General features: G+C 45.1%; 1 protein-coding gene across 15 annotated transcripts in view; it reads left to right on the forward strand.

The window, feature by feature from the left end:
• Parp11 (poly (ADP-ribose) polymerase family, member 11) overlaps positions 1-22,397 on the forward strand; it is a 46,222-nt gene that overhangs the window by 5,883 nt on the left and 17,942 nt on the right. For 3 of the 15 annotated variants that reach the window (XM_087658919.1, XM_087658913.1, XM_087658911.1), the window contains exons 1-3: positions 822-1,020; positions 17,008-17,129; positions 19,260-19,387. Coding sequence is in view for 6 of the 15 variants with exons in the window: in XM_087658911.1 (XP_087515037.1) it covers positions 17,088-17,129; positions 19,260-19,387 (170 nt within the window). In the remaining 9 variants the exon portion in view is untranslated. 15 annotated transcript variants of the gene reach the window in all.

Here is a 22,397-nt window from a genome sequence, read left to right on the forward strand (position 1 = left end):
TGTGTCTGTTACAGTAGATTTCTTCAGGTATGTGTACAAAATGCAACCTATGGAACACTATCAGTCTAAAGAAATAGACTCACACATATGGGAGCGGAAAAGGTCGTATTAAAACGTAAAAAAGGAAAATATCAGGTTCTAAATCCGTGGGTATTCTTTGGCCTTTTTTTTTTTTTTTTAAATACACCTACAATCTCTCACTACTTCTTCGTCTTTAAGAATATTTGACCTATTTGTGACCTTAACTTTCAAGGCATTCTAGGTAAACGTGCTTGGAGACCTCCATATTTGCTATTGCTGTCTAAAATTTCACGTTATGTGTTCTTGCGTTTCCAAACTACTTTTTGCTTTCTTGATTCTAAAATCCACAAGGACAGAGACAACATATAGGTCAGTGTGGAGTTCCAAGCCCAGTGACGCATGGTCAATAGCTCAAATTTTGTTTTCTAGATTGCAAACACCTAAGTACTTGGTTTCAGCAAGCTCGTTTACACCCTAAGTAGAACTATCATCATGTCCAATTCAAGGGAGAAGGAAACAAGAGTATGGAAGCTTAACCCAATTGTAGTCGGTAGAGCTGGCCTAGTACTTGGCCACTAGACTCAGTATAAGGAGATATTAATAAACGTGGGTTCTGCATGGAGGAAATGCAACCTGCCAAGCTCGAGGATCACATAGTGGGAAGGATGGCTAGCTTTAAACAGCTTTATCATACAGGTAAAGGCCCTCCCCCGACGACTTGCGCGGAAGTTCCCGGGGTGCCGTAGGGGCGGAGCGATTTTGTGGTGGGCGGGACCACCACTGATTGGCTGGATCCAGGCGGAAGTCGGAAGGTTCGATGGTCCGAAGACGCCAGCTTGTGACGGGGAGGGGGAGAAGGAAGGCTTCCGTAAAGGGTTCCTTTCGGTCCTTTCGCTCCCGGGGACCCTCGGAAAAAGCCCACCATACCGACCCCACGGCTAGCCCCTCCCCCAGGCTCTCTCCGCTCGATTTCGCACCGTTATGTGGGAAGCGAATCCGGTGAGTAGCCGGCGGGACGGGGCGGGCCCAGTGGGCGGGGTTGCCTGAGAAGGGCGGGAGGCGTTCCCGGGAACTCGCCCCCGCGGTGCCTCAGGCTCAGGGTTTGCGTTCCGGGGTCGTGGGTGTCCCGGGTCGCGGGGCCTACCGCGGGCCTCAGGCTGTCAATTTTGAGCCATGGGAGCGTTCGATGGCCACGCTATTGCTTTATTTATTGTTGATGTTACTTCCGGGGGCTTCTCCGTCTTCGTTTTTTTTCCTCATTATTTTATCTTTTGTATTTTGTATTTTGCTTTCCAGTTCAAGTTACTGGCTTTCGAACCTGCTAATTCCTTTCGATCCCCGCGTCCTCTTTGTCCCTTCTTCTTTTTGGAGCTACAGGGCTTTGAGGATCCTCTTTGAGTTTCAGGGGATGACGTTCTTAAATGTTTTCTTTCCGTGGTTAGAACAATGATCTGGAATCCTTCTTTGTTTTCAGTAGGTCTTATGTCTGCAGGCTTTTTTTTTTTTTTTTTTTTGGTAATATTTTGTCTTCATTCATTCATTCATTCATTCATGCATTCAAACTCCAACCCGCCTCGAATGAGGATTGAGATTTGTCAAGAATATTCAGATCTTGTTATGGAAATGTAGTGAGAAAAATGTACACTGAAGTTAAAACTTCGGAGTTGATGGGCAGAATTGCATTTCAAGAAGTTTGTGGACTTAATTTGTGAAACAGACTCAGAAGCTGAGCTAACCCTTGACTTGACTTCAATAACCCTCTAAGTCAATACTTGAAATAACCCGTTTGCTCCTCCTCACAAAACTAGTAATCTACTTCCTACTTATATGCTTATTTCGAGTTAAGTGTATCAGTTAATTCCCCCATTTCTAAAAGTTTGTACTTGGTTAGAAATGAGCCCATAGATTGGGATTGGGTCCACATTGTGGTTCTTTTTCCATTGCATCCCACCTTGACAGTCACCAGATATTTTTGATTTGTACACTAATATTGTAATCAGATTGGGACAGAGGAAAGTACAAGGTTGGATGTGATTTTTAGCAAGATGTTTAGCATTGGGATAAAACTTGCTTATAGCTTACAGTTCATACATATAGTTCATACACACACTCTACTCGCTGTTATCTATTAAGTATCTTCATCTCATGTCCGTATCCATCTCTATGTGTGTATATATGGATGGTTGGCTTTCACCAGCATCCCCTTTCTCTTGATTTCCCCACAACAAACAAGCGTCAGCAGTGTATATATTCTCTTCAAGGTCATATATTTCAAATCCTCTGAATTGTTTCTATATGAATATGTTTTGTTTAGTGTAGTATATTCAACTAGAGAACAGGTCCTGTTGCATGACGCATGCTTGTTGAACTCTTGACAGTGACTGGCAAAGGAATAATGCACTAAGAGCTCTCTGCTCACCCTGTTCGTCTTTGCTTCAGGGTCACACTTATATCAGTACTATTGGGCCATTTAGACCCTGGTGGGAATTACAAAGGATCTAGTGAACATCTCATGTATTTGGTTTGTTATAAAACCATTTTCTTGAAAAGAAAGGGGGGGAGGACCCACTCCTCTGTGAAATCATGAGTAAGACAAGCTGACTTTTGTTAATTATAGTGGGCACACAGCCTTGTGTTCTTTGTCCTCTGTGCCATCCTCATATGGCTGAGTGCTATTTTGTTTTATCTGCCAGTACTGGTTTGTTTTGGTTTTGGGTTTAGTTGTTTGTTTCCCCTTTCTTTTCCTGTGAGTACCGGTATGTTGTCAATAGACATAGCTTAGTGTTTGAAAAAAATATTTCATTATATGTTTATGGTTGTTTTGATCACCTGTATGTTTGTGTACTGCACTCATGCAGTGCCCTCAGATGCCAGAAGAGGGCATTAAATTCCCTGGAACTGGAATGAGCTGCCATTTGGGTGGTGGGAATCAAACCCTGGTCCTCTGGAGGAGCAGCCATTTTCTCAAGCATGGAACCATCTCCAGCCACAACAGCTTAATTTTGATTTTATTTCATTTATTTTTTTAAATAAACTTCACATTCATGGGTTTCACTAATAAATTGTGATTTTTCTTTTGAGAGAAGGGGCATCTGGGAGACTTGTCTAGCTTTGCCCAGGGAATAAAATTGACATCCTAAGCCATGAACATCTGGGAAGATTTAAAATTCAAGTAGAAAAGTAAAGCAAACTCTAAGCACTGTGTACTTTAAAAATCAGTACAGACAGCATTTGCTTCCTGATCAGATTCTTTTTGTTCTGAAAGAAGGTTTTGTTAAATGATTTTGTCTAGTTGTCTCTTGTAGTTTTATATATATATATATATATATATATATATATATATATATATAATCAAAAAGTTTTGGTATATATAAAACATAGGTACATAGAACTGAAAAGTAACAGACATTTGTTTAAGAATTAGTTAGGGTTTTATTGCTGTGAAGAGACATCAGAACCATGGCAACTCTTATGAAGGAAAGTATTTAATTGGTTCTGGCTTATGGAACTTTAGTCCATTATTATCATGGTAGAAAACGTGCCAGTACAAAGGCAGACATGGTGCTGGAGAAGGAGCTGAAAGTCTACATCCAGGTTGGCAGCCAGCAGAAGAGAGAGATGCACTGGGCCTGGCTTGAGCATCTGAGACCTCAAAGCCCACCCCCAGTGACATACTTCCTCTCACAAAGCCACACCTACTCTAACAAGGCCACACCTCCTAATAGTGCTACTCTCTGAGCGTATGAGGGCCATTCAAAACCCAAGAGCACACACTCTTTATTACACTGACATCGTCTTTATAGAACTTGTTAAATTCTTCCAAAAGTCATTTCTGTTTATTGACTCATCCTGCTAGAATACTGAGTTAGAAAACTGTTCTCCCAGGCTCATACAGCATAGGTTTCTTCATGGCCCTCTCTCTGCTCCGTGTTGATCCTTGGTGCAGTCAGCTTTCTGTGTTAGCCCCTGCTTTGACTGTAGGGCCTTCCTTTTCACGATTTTGTATTCACAGTTGCTTCCCATTTCCTTGGAGCTGTGCTTTTGTCTCTAATCCTGTCAGGCTGCTTGAAAGACTGATCATATACCTGTCATTTTTAGCCATAATCCACTCCTGCAGGCTGGCTTCTGCCAACACTGCTTCTAGGAGGTCCCTAGATGCCAATTACATATTCCCCCTAAACCTTCCTCTTCATTGTTCCTGGAACTATATACTTACTTGGGTTTCTTCTGTTACCCCTTTCTATTTTTTTCCATCTTTATTAAATTGTGTATTTCTTATTTACATTTCATGTAATGTTATTCCCTTACCCGGTTTCCAGGCCAACATCCCCCTAACCCCTCACTCTCCCCTTCTATATGAGTGTTCCCCTCCTCATCCTCCCCCCATTATCACCCTCCCCCCAAGAATTCCATTCACTGGGGGCCCAGCCTTGGCAGGACCAAGGGCTTCCCCTTCCACTGGTGCCCTTACTGGGTTATTCATTGCTACCTATGCAGTTGGAGTCTAGGGTCAGTCCATGTATAGTCTTTGGGTAGTGGCTTAGTCCCTGGAACCCCTTTCTATTTTTATTGCTTTTATTTATTTGTTTGTTTGTTCATTGTGGGTGGGTGCATGCACACTCAAACCATGGAACAGTAAAATATTAGGACAGCTTGTAGGAGTCAGTCCTCTCCCTCCACCATGTATGTGGGTTGTGGGGATCCAGGTCGTCAGGATTGGTGGCGAGTGCCTTTGCTGCCAAGCCATCCTGCCTTCTGAATTTCTTCTTCCTGAGATTTGCTTTTCAGTTACAGTTCTGGGCTAAGCTGCAGGACCTCTTGAAACAGCCCATCTTTGTTGTTGTTTAGTTGGCTGTTTTTTTTCCTCAGCACATCCTTTTCTTGGTAAGCTCCACGGCTCTCATGTGAGCAAACCTGCTAAGGGTCATCCTTAGACTTGATTTCTCTCACTGCTTGTCCCTCTGATGAACTGAATCCTTGTTCATTAGTTCATTTCACCCAGCAAGTCATCAGGTGGTGACTCTGATACTCGAAGAGGGGAGTACAAACGTGAAGTAAATCAGAGCCTGCCCCATGAGCCCATGAGGACCTTTAGGGTATGCAGTGTGACTTGTGGGAAGAAAGTGGTATCTGAGGAAGTCTGGGCTGCTGGGAAGACCTGTTGAACTAAGATATATTTGTGTAAATCATTCTAGATGGAACCATGTGAGACGGCCAAAGCAAGCAAAATGACCCAAACCCAGGAAATGGAAAGTGGATGTCAAGTACAGAGAAAGTGTGTCTAAGACCAAAGAGGGAAGGGTTGTCATAGTTACTGTTCTATTGCTGTGAAGAGACACCATGACTAAGGCAACTCTTACAAAAGAAAGCAATTAATTGGGGGCTGACTTACAGTTTCAGAGGTTTAATCCATTTTCATCATGGTGGGGGACATGTCAGTATGCAGGCAGGTGCTGGAGCAGTAACTGAGAGTTAACATGAGAGTATCCTGATCTGTAGAGGAGGGGAGGGGGCTGTGGGGGAGAGACCTGGCATGGGCTTTAGAAACCTCAGAGCCCACTGACAGTGATGGTCTTCTTTCAACAAGAATACACTTCCTCATCCTTTCAAACAGCTTCGCTCCCTGGTAACTAAGCAGTCACATACAGGAGCCTATAGGGGTCATTCTTATTCAAACCACTATATTTGCTCCCTGTCCCCATAGGCTTGTAGTCATATCGTAATGTGAAAATGCAGTCAGCCCAACATCAGTAGTCCCCACAGTCTCATGGTGTAAAAGTTCAAAGTATTTCTTAGACTCATGGCATTCTCTTAATTATAACCCTTGTAAAATCAAACTCAAAAAGGAGACCACAGACTTTGAACACACAGTGGCACAGGATCCACGTTCCTGTTCCAAAAGGGAGGAAATGGAGCATAGTGAGGAAATGCTGGACCAAAGCAAGACTGAAAACCATTGGGGCAAACTCCAAACTCTTTATTACCATGTCTGATGTCAATGGACTCCTCAGCTCTCCCATTCCGTTCAGCTTTGTTGACTTCGTCACACTTTTCTGTGTTTGGCTGGCTCCACTCTTGGTCTGCAGCTGCTCTTGGCAGGTATCCCGTGACTCTAGCATCTGCAACATCTTAGTGCCTCCAGTGAAATCCAAGCTTCACCTTCACAGCTTCACTCAGGGACCTCTCTGGGCCTCCATTCAGCAACACCCTTGACACAGACCTGGCCTCAGCAACTTTCCTCAGTGAAGGAGGGAGATTCTACAACCCCTTTCTGTATTCTTGACTCTAAAGCTGGAACCAGGTGGCTGAACCTCTCAGTGGGTCTGGTAGTTGGCCCCTCCTTCAGTTCCATTTGCGTTAGCTTTCTGTTGGTGATGGATTCCTTCATTGCTTAATCTTTAATCTCTTTTCACAAATCGGAGTCTTACCTGGATGGGGTCTTTCCCCAGGGCACCCTTCCTTTTATTCTATGTAGCATCAAACTTTTCTTTAAGCTTTTTATTGCCACAAACACTGGACTTGGCTCCAATAAAACCTTCCATGGTGCCCCTCTTCTCCTCAGACTACATTTTAGTTGGTTCCTTGTCCTGCTTGCCCCTTTCCACTATAGATCTGTGGAAGAGTGACTACTAATAACCATACATGGTCATTACTAGGCTATCTTAAAATCTTCTCTGCCAACACCATTAATCCAAATCTCTTCAGTTTAGCCTCAGGTAGATTTTTAAGATGAGGGCACAAAGCAACCACATTCTTTGCCAAAATATCACAAGGATAGTCTCTAGGGTGTACTAATGTCCTTCCCCTTGAGACCTCTTGAGCTAGGCCCACATTGCTTTCAGCACTGCTATCCTCAATGTTCCTACTAGGGTGGCTCATTAAGTCTCAATTAAAGCATTCAGCTGCTTTCCCAATCCAAGCTCCTTAAATCTACATTTCCCATAACAATAAGTGTGCTCAAGCCTTTCATAGCCATACCCCACTCCCAGCACCGACTCCTGTCTTAGTCACTGTTCTGTTGCTGTGAAGAGACACCATCACCAGTTCAACTCATCAAAGAAAACAATCAATCGGAGCTTGCCTACACTTTCAGAGTTAATCCATTATCATGGTGGGGAATGTGGCAGCGTGTGTTTTACATCCTTACCTGAAGTTGGAGAGACAGAAATGCTAGAGAGGAGAGAGACTGAGACAGACCTGGCAGTTGGGCTTTAGAAACCTCAACGCCCACCCCTAGTGACATACTTCCTTCTACAAGGCCACACTCCCAAATGCATCTAATTCTTTGAAACAGTACACTCCCTGGTGACTAAGTGATTAAATATATGAGCCTATGGGGGCCATTCTTGTTCAAACCACAACAAGGGCATTGGCAACAAACGTGTGGGCTGTTTCTTCCGAGTCAGAAAGTACATTTTCCACATACTCACAGGTTGGGGTGAAGATGGGTGTCCTGACGGTGTAGCTTGATCTCCCAGGTTTCTAGGAATAACAGTTGTCTCTGTCTTCCAGGCATTCTTTATAATTTTTCTTACAGTATTTAGTTAAGCTTGGAGGATAGCCCGAATCTGTAGTTGTTAAGAAGCAGAAGCCCTGGATCGGGAACATCAAAACAACAGCAGAAGAATGTACGCAGTGACACTGTGCAGCTGGCGCCTTGCTGCGTAGGGTTGCGCTTGGAGTATCTAATACTTTGGTTTTCTAAGAGTTGTTCTTCTGATTAATTATCCTGTAATGATCTTGATCTACGTGCATCACTAAGGCTCAAAGCACAGTAATTTTCTAAGTACCAACCCGTGTTTGAAATCTAGAACTTTCTAGTTCTAGAACACTGACTAGTTCCAGAATGGAGGATATTCATTGAGTAGAAAAGGCCCTGTGAAGAATACCCTGGGAGTCAGAGGTTAAGGAAGAATTCCTTATTTAAAACAACCCCAGACTTACATGTGGCACAACACTTGTGTTTCTAGAACTTTTTCCTAGTGGTCTGTCCCATAATCATGAATAGGGAGGTGATGTGTCTGTCTGCAGCACTGAAGGGCTTAACTGTAGGAAGGGTGGCAGATGTAGGGTGTAGGCCGAAGACTTGGTTTGTGATGGAGATTTGGAGCAACGAGTGGCCAACTGTCTGAGTCTGACCCACTGAGTTTAAAATAAAAATGCTAAAATCTTTGGTTAATACCATTCACACTCCACAAACTGAATCTTCTGTTCAAATAACCTTTGTTAGCACTTGCTCAACTTTAGATCCAGCGACCAGTTGATGACTGTGAGGGTTTATGATTAGCCTTTATGGGTTTTCAGTGTGATGTAGAAAGACAAATCTAACATAAATATTCACAGATAAACCCTAAGTCCAATTGTGGAAGAAAAAACTGTGAAGGAAAAAGAATGGCAGTGTAGAAAGAGCTCAGGGATAGGCTGGGAAATCAGGGAGGGCATCCTGTGAGTGTGGTGGTGTTTAGAGATACCGAGGACTGCTCAAGAGCTAACCAGATGAAGGTTACCTGGGAGGTAGAGCAGTGGATAGCACATGAGAAGCACATGAGGCTGAATGGAACAAGACCAATTAGAACCAAACAAATATTTGAGGCAGGAACACAGGGAAACAGGAAGCGGGCTGTACATCTCTGTGGAACATGGCTGGAACTTTCAAGTTCATGCTGAATGAAAATTCAGCAGTTAATCAGTTTTCCCTAAGATAGGATGATGGCGAATCTTGGTTATTAGTTTGACATACCTGGGAAGAGGGAACCTCCGTTGAAGACTCTCCTCCATCAGATTGGTCTGTGGGGCACTTTTTGATTGTTATTGATAGAGGAGGACCGCTCCACTGTGGCTAGTACTGTCCCTAGGCGGGTGGGTCTGGGCTGTGTAACAGGTAACTGAACGTGAACCTGGAGCAAGCCAGTAAACAGTGTTCCTCCTTAACCTCTGCTTCAAGCTCTTGCCTTGTCTTCCCTCAGTGATGGACTGTAAGCTGTGAGATGAAGCAAACCCATTCCTCCCCAGGTTTCTTTTGATTGTGATGTTTATTGAAGAACAGAAACCAAACTTGGACAAATAGGGAGATTTGCTTGTTTGATCCAGATGTGGCCTGATGCAATCACAAGAGGCCTTCTAAGTTCAAGATGGGAGCAAAGAAGCACCAGGGCACAGACAAGACAGAGTCAAGGCTTAGGAGGTAAAGGGAGGGGCAGCAAGTCAAGGTTGCTGGCTCAGCTTCCACAGTTGGAGAATCTTATTTTAAGTCATGAAGCTTGTAATACGCTTTCCCAGGAGCAGCAGAAGAACATAAACAGGGAGGAGCCAAGAGGCTGTTAGAGACCAGTTCAGAGGCTCTACCATGGGGCGAGTGTCAGAGGCTCTACCACAGGGAGGAGTGTCAGAGGCTCTACCATGGGGCAGAGTACAGGAGAAAATGTTTCATACTAGGTAGGTGGTGTTGGGAAGACAGAGAAATGAAGGGATTCAAGCTACACTTGAATGACAAATGCTAGATGCTTGGAATCGAACCCAAGGCCATAGCAGTGCTCTGTCACTGAGCCATGTCTTTAGCCAAGGAGTTTTCTTTGGGATCCACAAAGTCTAATGTGTTAATATGATTTGGATGAAGTCATACTGTGCTCCTCAAAGGTTCATGTGTTAAAAGCTTGGTCTCCCTAGGTATTACTGTCTAGGGCAGTAGTTTTCAACCTGTGGGTCAGAACCTCTTTGGGGGTCACAGATCAGATACCCTGAATATCAGATGTTTACATCACAACTCATAGCAAACTATAGTTATAAAGTAACAACAAAACAGTTCTATGGCTGGAGGTCACCGTAACATGAGGGGCTATCTTAAAGGGTCACAGCATTAGGAAGGGTGAGAATCTGGAGCTCAACATGGAGCACAGGGGAAAATCTGACATGGATTAAAGAAGCAGACACAGTCAGTGGTGAAAGAAACTTTTATTAGTGGTGAGGGAATACACTTGCAGCAAGCACACGAAAAATCTCCCACAAAGTAGAGGGGTCCTCAGGAAGCCAAAGCCTGTTGTTTAGGGCTGGGCTATTTTAAAGTCCTTGAAGTGTCTTTCTTCTCTAATTTGGGGTTCATCAAATTTGAAGAGAGACCTGGTGGCTGAATGGCCTCCAGCAGTTTATAACATGTCCTGCTGGCCTTGAACTTGTTGAACCATCACCAGGGGCCCATGGGTGGGAATAAGCCAATAAGGCCTTTGTTTTAAGCTTTGTCTCAGGTCAGGAGGGTGAGGAAGAAGTCCATATCTTGGAAGTTGTCCATCTTTATTACACTATTATGGCTCCTCTCCCTCTATGTTTACCCATTTAAGGAGTCTGTCTCCTAGCCCCTCTATGCTATTGGGACACAGTGGGTACTTTAAGAGGCAGAGCTCAGTAGGAGTTTCTTAGGTGCCGTGGGTATGGAGACGCTCCCATAAGCCCCTCGAGGTCTTGCAGGAAGGGATCAGGCCTGGTTCTGCCTGTCCTGCCTGCCTCTCATTTGGGATGCTTGCTGTCCTGACAATTACTTTCATCCATGTCACCTTCAGCCACCATGAGCCCAGAGGCTGTGCCCTTGGACCCTCTGAGCCCTGAGCTTGCAGCTAGTCAGGTTAAATGTGCCCATGTGGCATCAAGGACTAAGGCTGAGAAAGGAGCTGGGAATTGAAATAGAAGTTTTAGCTCCTAAGATTTCCGGCGAGATCCTGGGGAAAGCGTACCTTTTGCACTCCTGCAAATAGCAGCATTGTGTATGTACACATGTCATTATTAGTGCCGGTTGGCTTTGTTTTGAGAAAAGACCTCTGGAGCCCAGGGTGGGCTCAGGCTTGTGGCAATCCTCCTGTTTCAGCCTCTCAAGTACCGTGCTTACATATGTGTACCATTCTATTAGGCTTAGATCACCATTTTTTACATTTTAGATAATAGAATTCACTTAATATGTTTATTATTGAAAAAGGCATTATTGCAACCTTTTATAATGTGCCTATATTTAATTTGATTCTGGTTGCCCAAGGTATATTAGACCCAGATGCTTTGATTTTTTTTCCTCCCCTAGTAAGTGTTTTACTAAATTAAAAAGTCCCATGCCCTAAGTGCTGGTTGTCCAGAATTGCATTTGCTTGCTCTGTGAGGTGTATTGGACTAAAGATCAGACACAGCTTGAGATGCCGTGAGGAGATTTCTCCCTGAGGACTCTTTCTAGCTCTCTGTCAAACTAAACAACAGTCTTACAGAATTAAACAGTTCTGGGTGTGTTCCAAGCACAGGAGCAAAGGGGTTCTTCAGTCATCTCTTGGCCGCATCAGTGTCAGGAAACAATAACAGCTCGGTAGGGTCTGGAAACCTACCATCTCTTCTCAGCATTAAAACTTGGAGTATTAGTGGGGCTGGGGTGGAGCTCGCTGGTAGACAGCTTGCCTGACATACCCAAGGCCCTGAGTCTCCAAAACTACATAAACTAGGCATGGTGGTACATGCCTGGAATCCTTGGGCTAGGAGGGGGCAGGTAGGGGGATCAGAAGTCCCAGGTTGTCCCTTTACAATATAGTGAGTTTGAAGCTAGTCTGAACTGCATAAGATCTTTAAAAATGGAGTATTTGGGCTTGAAGTTGTAGATTGGGGTTCTTTAAAACTCTATATGCACCATGGGGTGAAGGGGACTCACTGCATGCAAGAGAGGCGATCACAGCTCGTCTCCATCATAGTTTGGAACTTGAGGAAGTGAGCTTTTGCCTTGAGAGACGCACAGGAGCACGACTGAGGCCTGCGCCTCCTTACGCCAGTTTGAGCAGATATTTATGCCTGGGGTGGGTCGTCTGCTTCCCCTGGTGATGTGGGGCTACATGCAAGTCAGCCACATGGGGACTGTGAATCCAGTGATTCTCAGCAGAAGCCCTGGCCCCTGAGCTCAGGTGACCTCGTGGCTGCAGTGTTTTCTGAGAGGCAGCTGTGTGCTGTGTTCTGGGAAGGGACACTGAAGCTCGCACATGCTTTCTCTGGACTTCATCATGTGTGTGTGTGTGTGTGTGTGTGTGTGTGTGTGTGTGTGTGTCCTTCTGCTGAGTGTATTCTCTTGTCCATAATAAACACCTACAACTCCAACAGCTGAGTCCTAGAAAGTCATTGACCCTGAAGCAGAGTGCCTCAGATATGCAGGAGACATCTGAAAACAAGATCCAGCTGTGTAGCCCAGGCTGACTCGAATCTCTAATGCTGAAATTACAGGTGGGTGCTACCATGTGTGGCTCCGATATACACCTCCCTGAAAGACTCAACACTTTTCCTTAAGGTCAAGAGCAGGGCGGGCATGCCCAATCCTTCTTGGGAATTCCTTTAGAAGTTCTAGGATAAGAAAGCAAGACAAGGAAAGGAAAAGATACATGACACACAAGTGCAGGGCACACAGATGTGTGCTAGGAGGAAGAAGTGAAACCCACAAGTCCGTCTCTAAGCCTGTGCCCCTGTTGTGAGGCAGTACGGCTGTTCACCCATTGCAGAGTACTTGCCCATCTGTCTGCAGCCAGGCTGACTACTCTTTCTGGTGGCGTTGCTTTCAGAGTCAGTCCCTCAAGTAAGTTTTCCATGCTGGCTATTAACACTTTTCAAATCCAGAATTTCTAGTTGTCCTAATCTCCATTGTTGTTGTATCTGTGTGCCACTCCAAAGCGAGTACTTGAGAGAGGAGTTGTTGGGAAAAGAACCAGCTTTATTCAAGGCCAGAGTACTGAGAAACGGGATGAACCTTCCGTTACAAAGCAGATGTTTATAAGGAGGCGAGGGGCTCAAGGGTGGTGTTCTTTGCTCTGACCAGATCGTGACAGTCAGCCTTCACTCACGGGACCAGTTCCAGAGCTTCTTGGACAAGCACTCTTTTCTGCAAGTTAAAACTCAAGGCACTTTATATGCATTGTGTCTGTCCATGCCCAGATGTTATCTGAAGGCCACCAGATGTTTTGGGTTCCATAAATCCAGAGAAAGTGTTAATGTTTTAGTGATTTTGGTGACTTTCATTTAGAATGTTAGACAAGGGAGATGACATAACCCTGCAAATGGTACTACTTCTAAAAGGAACGGCTACTGCTATACCGTTCTTTAACTTTAGATAATTAATTGACAAGGTCTCCTTTTGAAGTCCAGGCTAACCTGAAACATGCTTTGTAGTCCAGGTTGGCCTTAAACTTTCCAGCTTTGTGCCTCAGGCTCAGAGACGAAAGACTTGCCACCACCCTGTGCAGTCACCATCTCTTTAGGAATGGTCTCTCGTGAGACATTTTCATCATCAATTGCCCTATTTTTAGTTACATGTTTTATACATTCGTGTGTGTGTGTGTGTGTGTGTGTGTGTGTGTGTGTGTGTAGACATGGGTATTCAGTGAAAGTAATTAAATGGTTTATTTTGAGACAGAGCCTCCCCATACAACCTGGGCTAGGCTTGAGCTCACGGTGCTCCTGCCTCGGCCTCCTGAGTGTTGGGGTCAGGGGCAAACAACCCCATATCTGAACCCTGTTTTATTCGATCAGTTCTGACCTATCTTAGCCACTGGAGTTTGGGTCCCATCTCTGTGTGAGGGTTGGGTACTTGGCTGAACTAGTGTATGAGTGCAGCCTTCCTCACACTGCTCTCACCTCCGGTCCTGACTGCTGAGGCAGCACTTGCAGGTTAAGGTTGGCTGAAGTCCCCAAGCAGTCAGCTGCTTACTCATTACTTTGGTTGTGAGTGGCTGGGAGATTGCTCTCGTGGCTGAGTGGGGCTTTGGCAGGGAATGCGTGGGGTGCTGTATTACTATTTACCCAGAAAGTCGTTATGAGGTTTCCTTTTGGGTCACTCCCAAGAGGACCTAATCAGGGGATTATCTTGTGTGTGTGTGTGTGTGTGTGTGTGTGTGTGTGTGTGTGTGTGTGTGTAAGTGTAAACCTGGATAATCAGTCTTCCACATTGCTGAGGGCGACTGAGCTATATGTTTAATTTGATGAAAATGCTGTAATGAAACCCATTGCTTTGTAAACTAACATAAAATTAATCCTTGGGGATGGCGAGATGGCCTAAAGAGCCTTACTGCTACACTCGATGACCTGAGCCTGATCTCTGGGATCCATGTGGCAAAGGGAGAGAAATGACTCTTGAAAATTGGCCTCTGGCCTCCACACGTGAGCCAGACATACAAGATCAGGGCACAGAGATGCGTGCATAGCACATACTAAGTAAAACAATCAACTTCTGCTGCCAATGGATCAGAATAGCATCCTCTGTGGTCTGTCCGTGTGAGCGATGTTGAAGTCCTTTGCCTATCTTACGTTTCTTCCTTTGTAGATGGGCATAGATGCCATGTAGGAACACTTTCAGGTCTGCCCAGTATCTTGTTCCATTCTTCCCTAGATGGGTACAGGCCAAGAGCTCTAACATCCCTTCGTCTCTTTTGATCTAAGAGGGCCCCTTGCTGCTGCCTCCCCTTCTCTGTAGGATCTGCTGGCTCCATGGTTCTGCTTCAGTCCACACCTCCCTTTCTGTGGTTTTTCATGAAGCTGTTCAGTTTCTCAGAATCCCCTTAGTCTCGGGGTCTTCTACTCTCTCTTCCACATACTCCTGCTCCTTCAGGCAGAGATGTACCCGTCCTTCCTTGTGTTCATTTGCTTTTGAGCTGGGTCCCAGTGTCACTGCACCTGCAGCTGAGGGTGGAAGCCTCTTTTGTAAGAGTGACATTGTAGTCCTTGAAAAGGCACTGGGTGAGGGAGCTAGCAGCCCTTTACTATCTTGGCTTCTTCGTCTTAGCCTGAAACTTCTCCCAGGGAGCCACTTGGACTGGTGATGGTCAGGATACAGTGTCTCTGGGTTCCTGATTTAAATAGACCTTCCGCCATTTGTGTGAACTAGGAGAGGGAGTTTTTCCTTTGTTCTCTCTCTGAAATAGAGCTGTCTCATGGGCTGAGGAGAGCACCAACAGCCCGATCTTCCTCGGTCTGGGGGTGCAGGGGCCCCATCTTTGAGCACAGAAGAGCCAGCAGGACAGACGATGTTCATTTTCTTGTGTGTCACTCACAGAACCTTCTGCGCATACTCTCCAGAGTTAAATGACTTTTGAAAACAGTTTTACTAGTTGAAAAGCTGATCTTTTAGGAAAGGGTCCACTTCCAGATGTCCTTATTCTGTTAGTCTGAAAGGTTCACCCCTGACCAGCATTTAGTAGCAGGTTTTGGAAACACATGCATGTGCGTGCTTGCACTCTGCCTCTATCTCTGTCTCTGTCTCTCTCCCTCTTCCCCTCTCTCCCTCTTCCCCTCTCTCCCTTTTCCCCTCTCTCCCTCTCTCCCCTCTCTTGCTCTCTCGCTCTTTCACTCTGTCTTTCCTGATAACCTGATTCCATTCCTGAGACCCACGTGGTGAAAACAGAGAACCAACATCCACAAGTTGTCTAATGACATCCACACATGTGCATGTCTGTGTGTGGCTCATGAATGCCTATATACATGCAATATGTAAACAAATGTTACTTTGTGTACGTACACGGAAGTGTGTATGCTTTGAGACAGTGTCTCCCAACATACTTGCCTTGAACTTGTCTTTTCCTGTGTCAGCCCCACAAGTCCTGGGAATTCAGCTGTGCCATAATACCAAGTCCTGATTCTTCTTTATAGAGTGGCAAAAGTGTCTTCATCACCAACTGTGACTTCCTCAAGTATGCTAATAAAATAACTTACATTTATAGTAACATTCTTACTAGAAATGATAAGTCTGGAATGCAGCATTGCATTCTGGGATATGGACCAGGAGTTGACTTGAACTCATCTGCCCTGTGCTTTACCGCTGTGGTTGTGTGATTCAGACGGAGTGTGCCCCGGTGCTGTGAACACGGATGGATGACCGTGCAGACAGCCTCCACCAGTATGCACATTTGACACCATGAGAAATGCTTTGCCACTTGAAGCAGCTGTTTCTTCTTTGCAGCCTTCTGCACAGGAAGTGCCATTTTCTCGAAGTTAGGAACAGGAAGATCAGGCCAGATGTGGCATTGTAACCGAACTGGCCTATTCATCTATTGTGCATTAAGTGTCGCCTTTGTGCTGGATGGCTTGCATGTGTTCTTTTGATTACCTGTAGACATGTTCTAACTAGAGCTGTGGTTACTATGGTGACAGCATTCTAAAGTGTTGTATTTAAGCCAAATTATATAAAATAGCCATTCCTTTGGAGAGGAAACTCACTATAAAACATGCTGTGGTATTTTATGGGATGAGATGAATTGTTTGAAAGGAAGCTAGCACATCTGTGAAGCTTGGCAGCAGAGGAGTAGAGGCCTGGCTGTCAGTGTAAATGAGACCGTGGGGTGGGCACCTGGAGGGTGACAGAATTCTAGCAGGCCTCAGGGGCTTCTTTAATCTTCTCTGTACTGTACATGTTGCAATTCTAGACAAAATAATCATATTATTTTCTGCTTTGTAATTTCCTAGATTTTAATTGGAAAATCCTGTATATAAGGTTGTGGAGGAGAAAATAGTGTGAATTGTAACCAAAAACTGGCCTAGCCAGTCAAGGCTATTTATGGCAAAGAGTTCCCCTCCCTCCCTCCCTCCCTCTCTCCCTCTCCCTCCTTTTCCCAGGCACTTCCTCATTCCCTCCCTCACTCACTCATTTTCTATTCTCCTTTTCTTCCCTTCCTTTCTCCCTTACTTCTCCTTCCTCCCTCCTTCTTTCCTTCTCTCCCTCCCTTCCTTCTCTCCCTCCCTTCCGTTTCTCTGTGTTAACCTTGAACTCTAGTCTTACCCCAGCCTCAGTCGGGTAAGCCAGGACAGCTCAGGCAGAGTCATAGGGCCGAGCACACACTGTGTTGTAGCCATGGGAGGGAACCTTTCTGCTAACCCTGTCCCTTTTCTAAGAGAGAGTACTGACCCTGTAGGCCAGTATTACCTTAGGTATTTGCTTCTCGTCTCTGTTTCCAAAACTAAACCTGCCTTGCCCTGGCTTTCTTTCTCCATGTCCTGCAGTGAAATGGCCGAGCGGGGTGAACAGTGCTGGAAGAAGAAAGCAGGAGTGTGGAATAGCTAACGGGACAGTGGGTCTTTACATGTTAAGTCATCGTCTTTATTATCTGGTCAAAACACATAAGGTAAATGAATGCTTCATTCTAACCTGAAGCCCCCAATCCCAGGCCATTCTGTGCTTTCGTTTCTTAGCAGCTAATCAACTTGTAAGACATGAAGGAGTAAAAACAAGGACACAATCAGAAAAGCAATCCTTGGAGAGTTTCTAGGCATGAATAAGAAAATCAAAATAAATGAGCCCCTGTCCCAGAGCCCAGGTACTCACAATAACTACCCAGTGAGCAAGGAACTCTAGTTTCTGTTTTCTGTGGGGAAATGTGACCTAGACAAAATAAGGAAAACTAATCCCGGGTTACGTAGCTTCTACATTTTATATGACGACTTAAAAGTATTTTCTAGTTTATCAAGCAGTACAGATTCTTTGTTAAAAACAACCAAAGGTGTGTAGATGTGTACAAGATTTTATACCACTCACACCACACACCACACAGACACACACACACACACCACACAGACACATTCACACACACACAATGCACACCACACAGACACACACACACCACACAGACACATACACACACACAGACACACACACACCACACACCACACACCACACAGACACACCACATACCACACAGACACACACACACACCACACAGACACATACACACACACACCACACAGACACATATACACACACACAGACACACAATGCACACCACACAGACACACACACACCCCTCTGAGAGATACATTATAAAATGATAGCATTGGTTCACTGGGAAGGGAAGGTAAGACAATGACAAGGATCAAAGTGTGGTGGGCAGACACACTGCAGCAGAAGTACTCTGAGTTCTTGCAAGGAGGATGTCATGTTAGTCATGCACATTTATTTGTTTGTTAAATGTATTCATTTATTTATTGGATTTTTGAGACAGAATCTTCTATGTAGCCCTGGCTGTCTTAGAACTCTCTAGGTAAACCAGACAGGCCTTGAACTCAGAGATCCACTTGCCTCTGGCTCCTGAGTGCTAGGACTAAAGGCATGCACCACTAGGCCCAGAGCTTTGTTTTGATTTCTCTACACCCCCTTTCTCAGGAGCTGCAGAGCTTGTCTGTCATAGTCTAGACTGGATGTGAACATCCAAGTACTACCAAGGCCTGACCCTGCTCAGCTTCAGAGATCAGGCCTGTTCAGGGCAATATAGCCATAGTTAGGCTGCTTGTGCAAATTTAGATCAATAATTTAAAAACCTTTAAGAGTGATGAGAGGAAGTCAAATTCCAAATGAAATTAAATCATTTTTATCAGCCACTGGGTCTCTTTTCTGGTGGTTTCATCGCACTTTCTACCCAAGAACATCAGTTTTTCTTTTCAAAGATTAGGTACGCATCAGTTAATGTTTGAGTCAGCACTATAAAACTCATTGATCGTGAGGCAAAAAGGAGCATAACGTGTTGCATATGCGTACAGACCCTGCGGCTAGTCTGCCTGAGCTTAGCTTCCTATTGCGGAATCTCTCTGCCTCAGTTCTTGATTTATCCTACGAGTACCTGTCTTATACAGGCTGTTGTTAAGCCTAAATAAGTTACCTCTGCGGTTCTCAGGCGAGCTTGACACGTAGTAAGGGCCATATGAGAGTTAGAGATTGTCATCATTGCAGCCCTTACCCTCTGGGTGCTAAGAAAACTCTGTGACAGGTATCTATCATATCTATTCAAACTTCCCTATGTACCTGCACACATGCACACACTCCTGCATATAGCCACGTGTTTATGAAAGCAGTATAGATATATTTAATCAAAACTTTGTTGTGTTATTCTTTACTTTTATAGCCTTTTAATGCTTTACGCCATATTTTAGCAATGTCTCTTCATACCATTAAATGAGATGACTATTTGAAGTAGAAACCAGGATACATCTGATCTTAAGCAGGTGTGATGCAGGGGCTCCTAACAAGGCAATGATGACCCTCTTCCTGGGCCTCCGTGGGTACTGACCTTTCCCACCTGAGCAGGATTATCAGTCTGATATGTTTGTCAAGCTGCTTCCAAGGGCCAGGATGCAGATAGCTGCCATGTGTCACTGTGGGAAAGACATTGAGTCTGGCTCTTGGTAATAAAATAGAATGCCCCATAGAAAGTCCATTGGTTCTTAATGGCTGTTTCCTTCTCTGCCTCTCACTGGCTCTCCAGAGATGTTTCACAAGACAGAGGAATTCTTTCCCAAGAAGACAGAGAGTGATGTGGATGACATGGACACATCGGACACACAGTGGGGCTGGTTCTACCTGGCAGAGTGTGGAAAGTGGCACATGTTTCAGGTACCCTGCCCCAAGTTTGACAGGCAAGGGCTTGCTGATGTATACAGTCGTATTCCTGGAAAACTGGAGAGAACCAGCCCTAACGGGAACCAGAGTAGCTAGAAGTCTGTGTCCTCCCTTGGCTGTAACCTCTCAGAAGGAGCAGTGAACTTAGACAGGGAGCATGCCTGGGCCATGGACTAGGGCTTCATCTGGTAGAAGCAGGGAGGGAAGAGCCGGTCCGTGTTAAGCACCTGCTCTGGGTGTCATGCTAGGTACTGTATGCGTCCTGTGTGTCCTCACAACAGTCCAAGGTAGATGGCTCTTCTCCACCTTCTGTCACAGAACAGGAACTCAGGAAAGTACACCCGCTCATAAAGTAGCTAAGGCTTGAATGCCCAAGCAAGACCTTGTAGTTTGGGGATGTTTTTCCTCCCATTTTACAGTTACCAGACTGGTGAAAGGTTTACTTTGAGCCACTTAGAGTAATCCTGAGGAATTTGTGAAAAGGCTGTTAGAGAGACCTTGTCCCAGTAGCTGCTTTCCCAAGCACAGTCTTGGTGGCCTCTCCCTGTGTGTGTGGGAGGTAGAGTAGCAGGCAGTAGGACCCCTCATTCTCAGGCACTGTGACCTCAGCTCCACTTCTGCGGCCAAGCCCTTACTGTGAACAGCTGGTAAATGCAACTTTCTGGTTTGTCTTAAAGCCGGATACCAACATTCAATGTTCAGTTAGCAGTGAAGATATCGAAAAAAGCTTCAAAACAAACCCTTGTGGCTCCATTTCCTTTACTACTTCCAAATTCAGCTACAAGATAGACTTTGCAGGTATGTTTCCCCTCCTAGTCGTGTGTTTCTAGAATATTCCTAGACTATCGGCACAATGCAGTGTGCAGCTCTGAAGCGCAGGATTAGCCCAGATGTCTTGAAGCATGAAGTAAACCCTCCTGTTCTCTGCAGAAGTAGCTCAGTAAAAACTGCAGTTAGACTCTTGAGCAGCACTGCTGTGATAAAGCATGTTTCTATGTTCTCGTGTGTTAGCATATGTGCTGTTGGCCGTGTGTTCTAAGTTCATGTAAAGTTCTTTATAACTCTTGTTTTTTGTGTTTTGTTTTGTTTTGTTTTTTGAGGTGAGATCTCCCTGTATTGCTGGTCTGGTCTTAAACTCACAATCCTCCTGCCTCAGCCCCTGGAGTAGCTGGATTGCAGGCCTGTAATACTGTGCCTGGCTTATAGCTCTCAATTTCCTCTGCACTCCAGCAGCCTGGAGACTGCCTTCAATTGGGAAACTTTTTAATCTTAAAAATCAAGCTGATAATAAAAGAGAAAGTCACTGCTGGCTGGTGACTTTCTTAAGGCAAAGTGAGGCCATGTGACCTTCCTGTTGATACTGAGGTCAAATGGCTGCCTCTTCAGTGGCTGCTGCTTGTGGTGGTTCCTCATTCACTGGTTCTTTCCTAGATGAGCCTAGCTGATGTGCAGATCGGCCTCAGTTCGGATGCACGGTGCTCTGTGTCTCACCGCAGTCTGGGGTCACCTTACCAGGTGCCTCACAAAAGCACTGTTGAATTCAGTCTGTAAGTCCTAGGCCGCCTTCACAGTGTGTATGGCTTGATGTGAAGGAGGTGAGTGGGGCAGCTTCTTAATAACTGTGTATCTAGTAGTGCCACACCTTAGCCCTCCAGCTCTTCTTTTCCAGTAGCTGAGCTGTGACTGTCCAACCATGGTACTGCTGTGCTGAGGACGGAGCATAAGGCCTGAAGTGCTTTCCCAGAAGTGGTAAAGGGTTTGGTATGGACAGTGTAGACACAGTGTAGACACATAGCTAAGAAACACCAGCCTACAAACGTGCTTTCCTTGCACATGCTGATTATCAAGACAAAATCAAAGAATAGGTGATAAATTAAAAAAGAATGTAAACCATTCTGTTTTGACTTTCAACCAGTCCTGACTTTAAAACCTAGCATTAGGCAAACAGGCTGCCCACGGGGGATGCTGACATTGGTGTTTCTGTTCTAGGCGAGGCAGAAGGTGTTGGGCAGATGTTACCAGAGTTCTGTACTAGTGTGGATGCAAGCACAGTTTTGGAGGCAAAACAGACGCAGTGTGATGTGCACAGACTCAGGCTTCAGAAAGGGGATACGCTTGTTAAAGTATGTGGTAGATATTCAGCAGGCCACTGTGTCTAAGAATACTCACCAGTGAACTATACGCCCTGGAAGATTCCCTCCAGGAAATGGAATTTATCCAGAATGGTTTCGTAGACGCTCGGAATGCACTTTAGTTGGTAGAGTACTGGCCTAGTGTGCATGAAACTCGAGCCCAGCATCAACCAGGCTTGCTCGCACATGCCTGAAATCCCAGCACTCAGGACATAGAGGCAGGAGGGTCATGTTGTAGGCTTAGCTACTTAATGAGTTCTGGGCCATCTTTGCCTACAGGAGACCCCATATCAAAAAAAAAAAAAATCCTTGCGAAAGTATGACAGTGGTGTGTGGCAGTTTTCCACATGTTTTCGGGGTTCTCAACCCCAGTCACCCTGCCACTGACCAGCTTCTCTATTTGAAAGTTCTGGAAAGTAAATTCAAATGGAGACAGCTGTGATGGTGACAGCACAGGTTTTGTGTCATGTACTGAAATGATCTTGCTTTTCCCTGAACGGTAACAGTGCTCTGGGTGTGCTGAATCTAGGAGAGTACAGGAGCGGTAGAGCACGCTTAACACCAGCATTTGACAAGTGCACTGGCATCAAGTGCGTAACCTGGCTAGTATCATGCTAAGATTACAGCTTAGCTGGGAGATGATAAACAGGACCTAGTAAATGCTGCCATGTCTGAGGTGTAGACAGAAGACACTGACTAGATAGTGGTCTTCTGCTACTGGGATCTGTGGCCAGGTCCCCGTCCCTACCCCTGCCTTTGGTTTAGGTGTTCAGTTTAAAGAGGAGTAAGGAAAAAACATACACAGTTTTGAAATTATATGCATCGTGCAGATGTTATATGGAAACAACCTCTTTCTAATTTTCAAATTCTTA

This window comes from Rattus norvegicus, chromosome 4, assembly GCF_021556685.1.
Source record: "Rattus norvegicus strain SHRSP/BbbUtx chromosome 4, alternate assembly SHRSP_T2T, whole genome shotgun sequence".
Taxonomy (NCBI): Eukaryota; Metazoa; Chordata; class Mammalia; order Rodentia; family Muridae; genus Rattus; species Rattus norvegicus.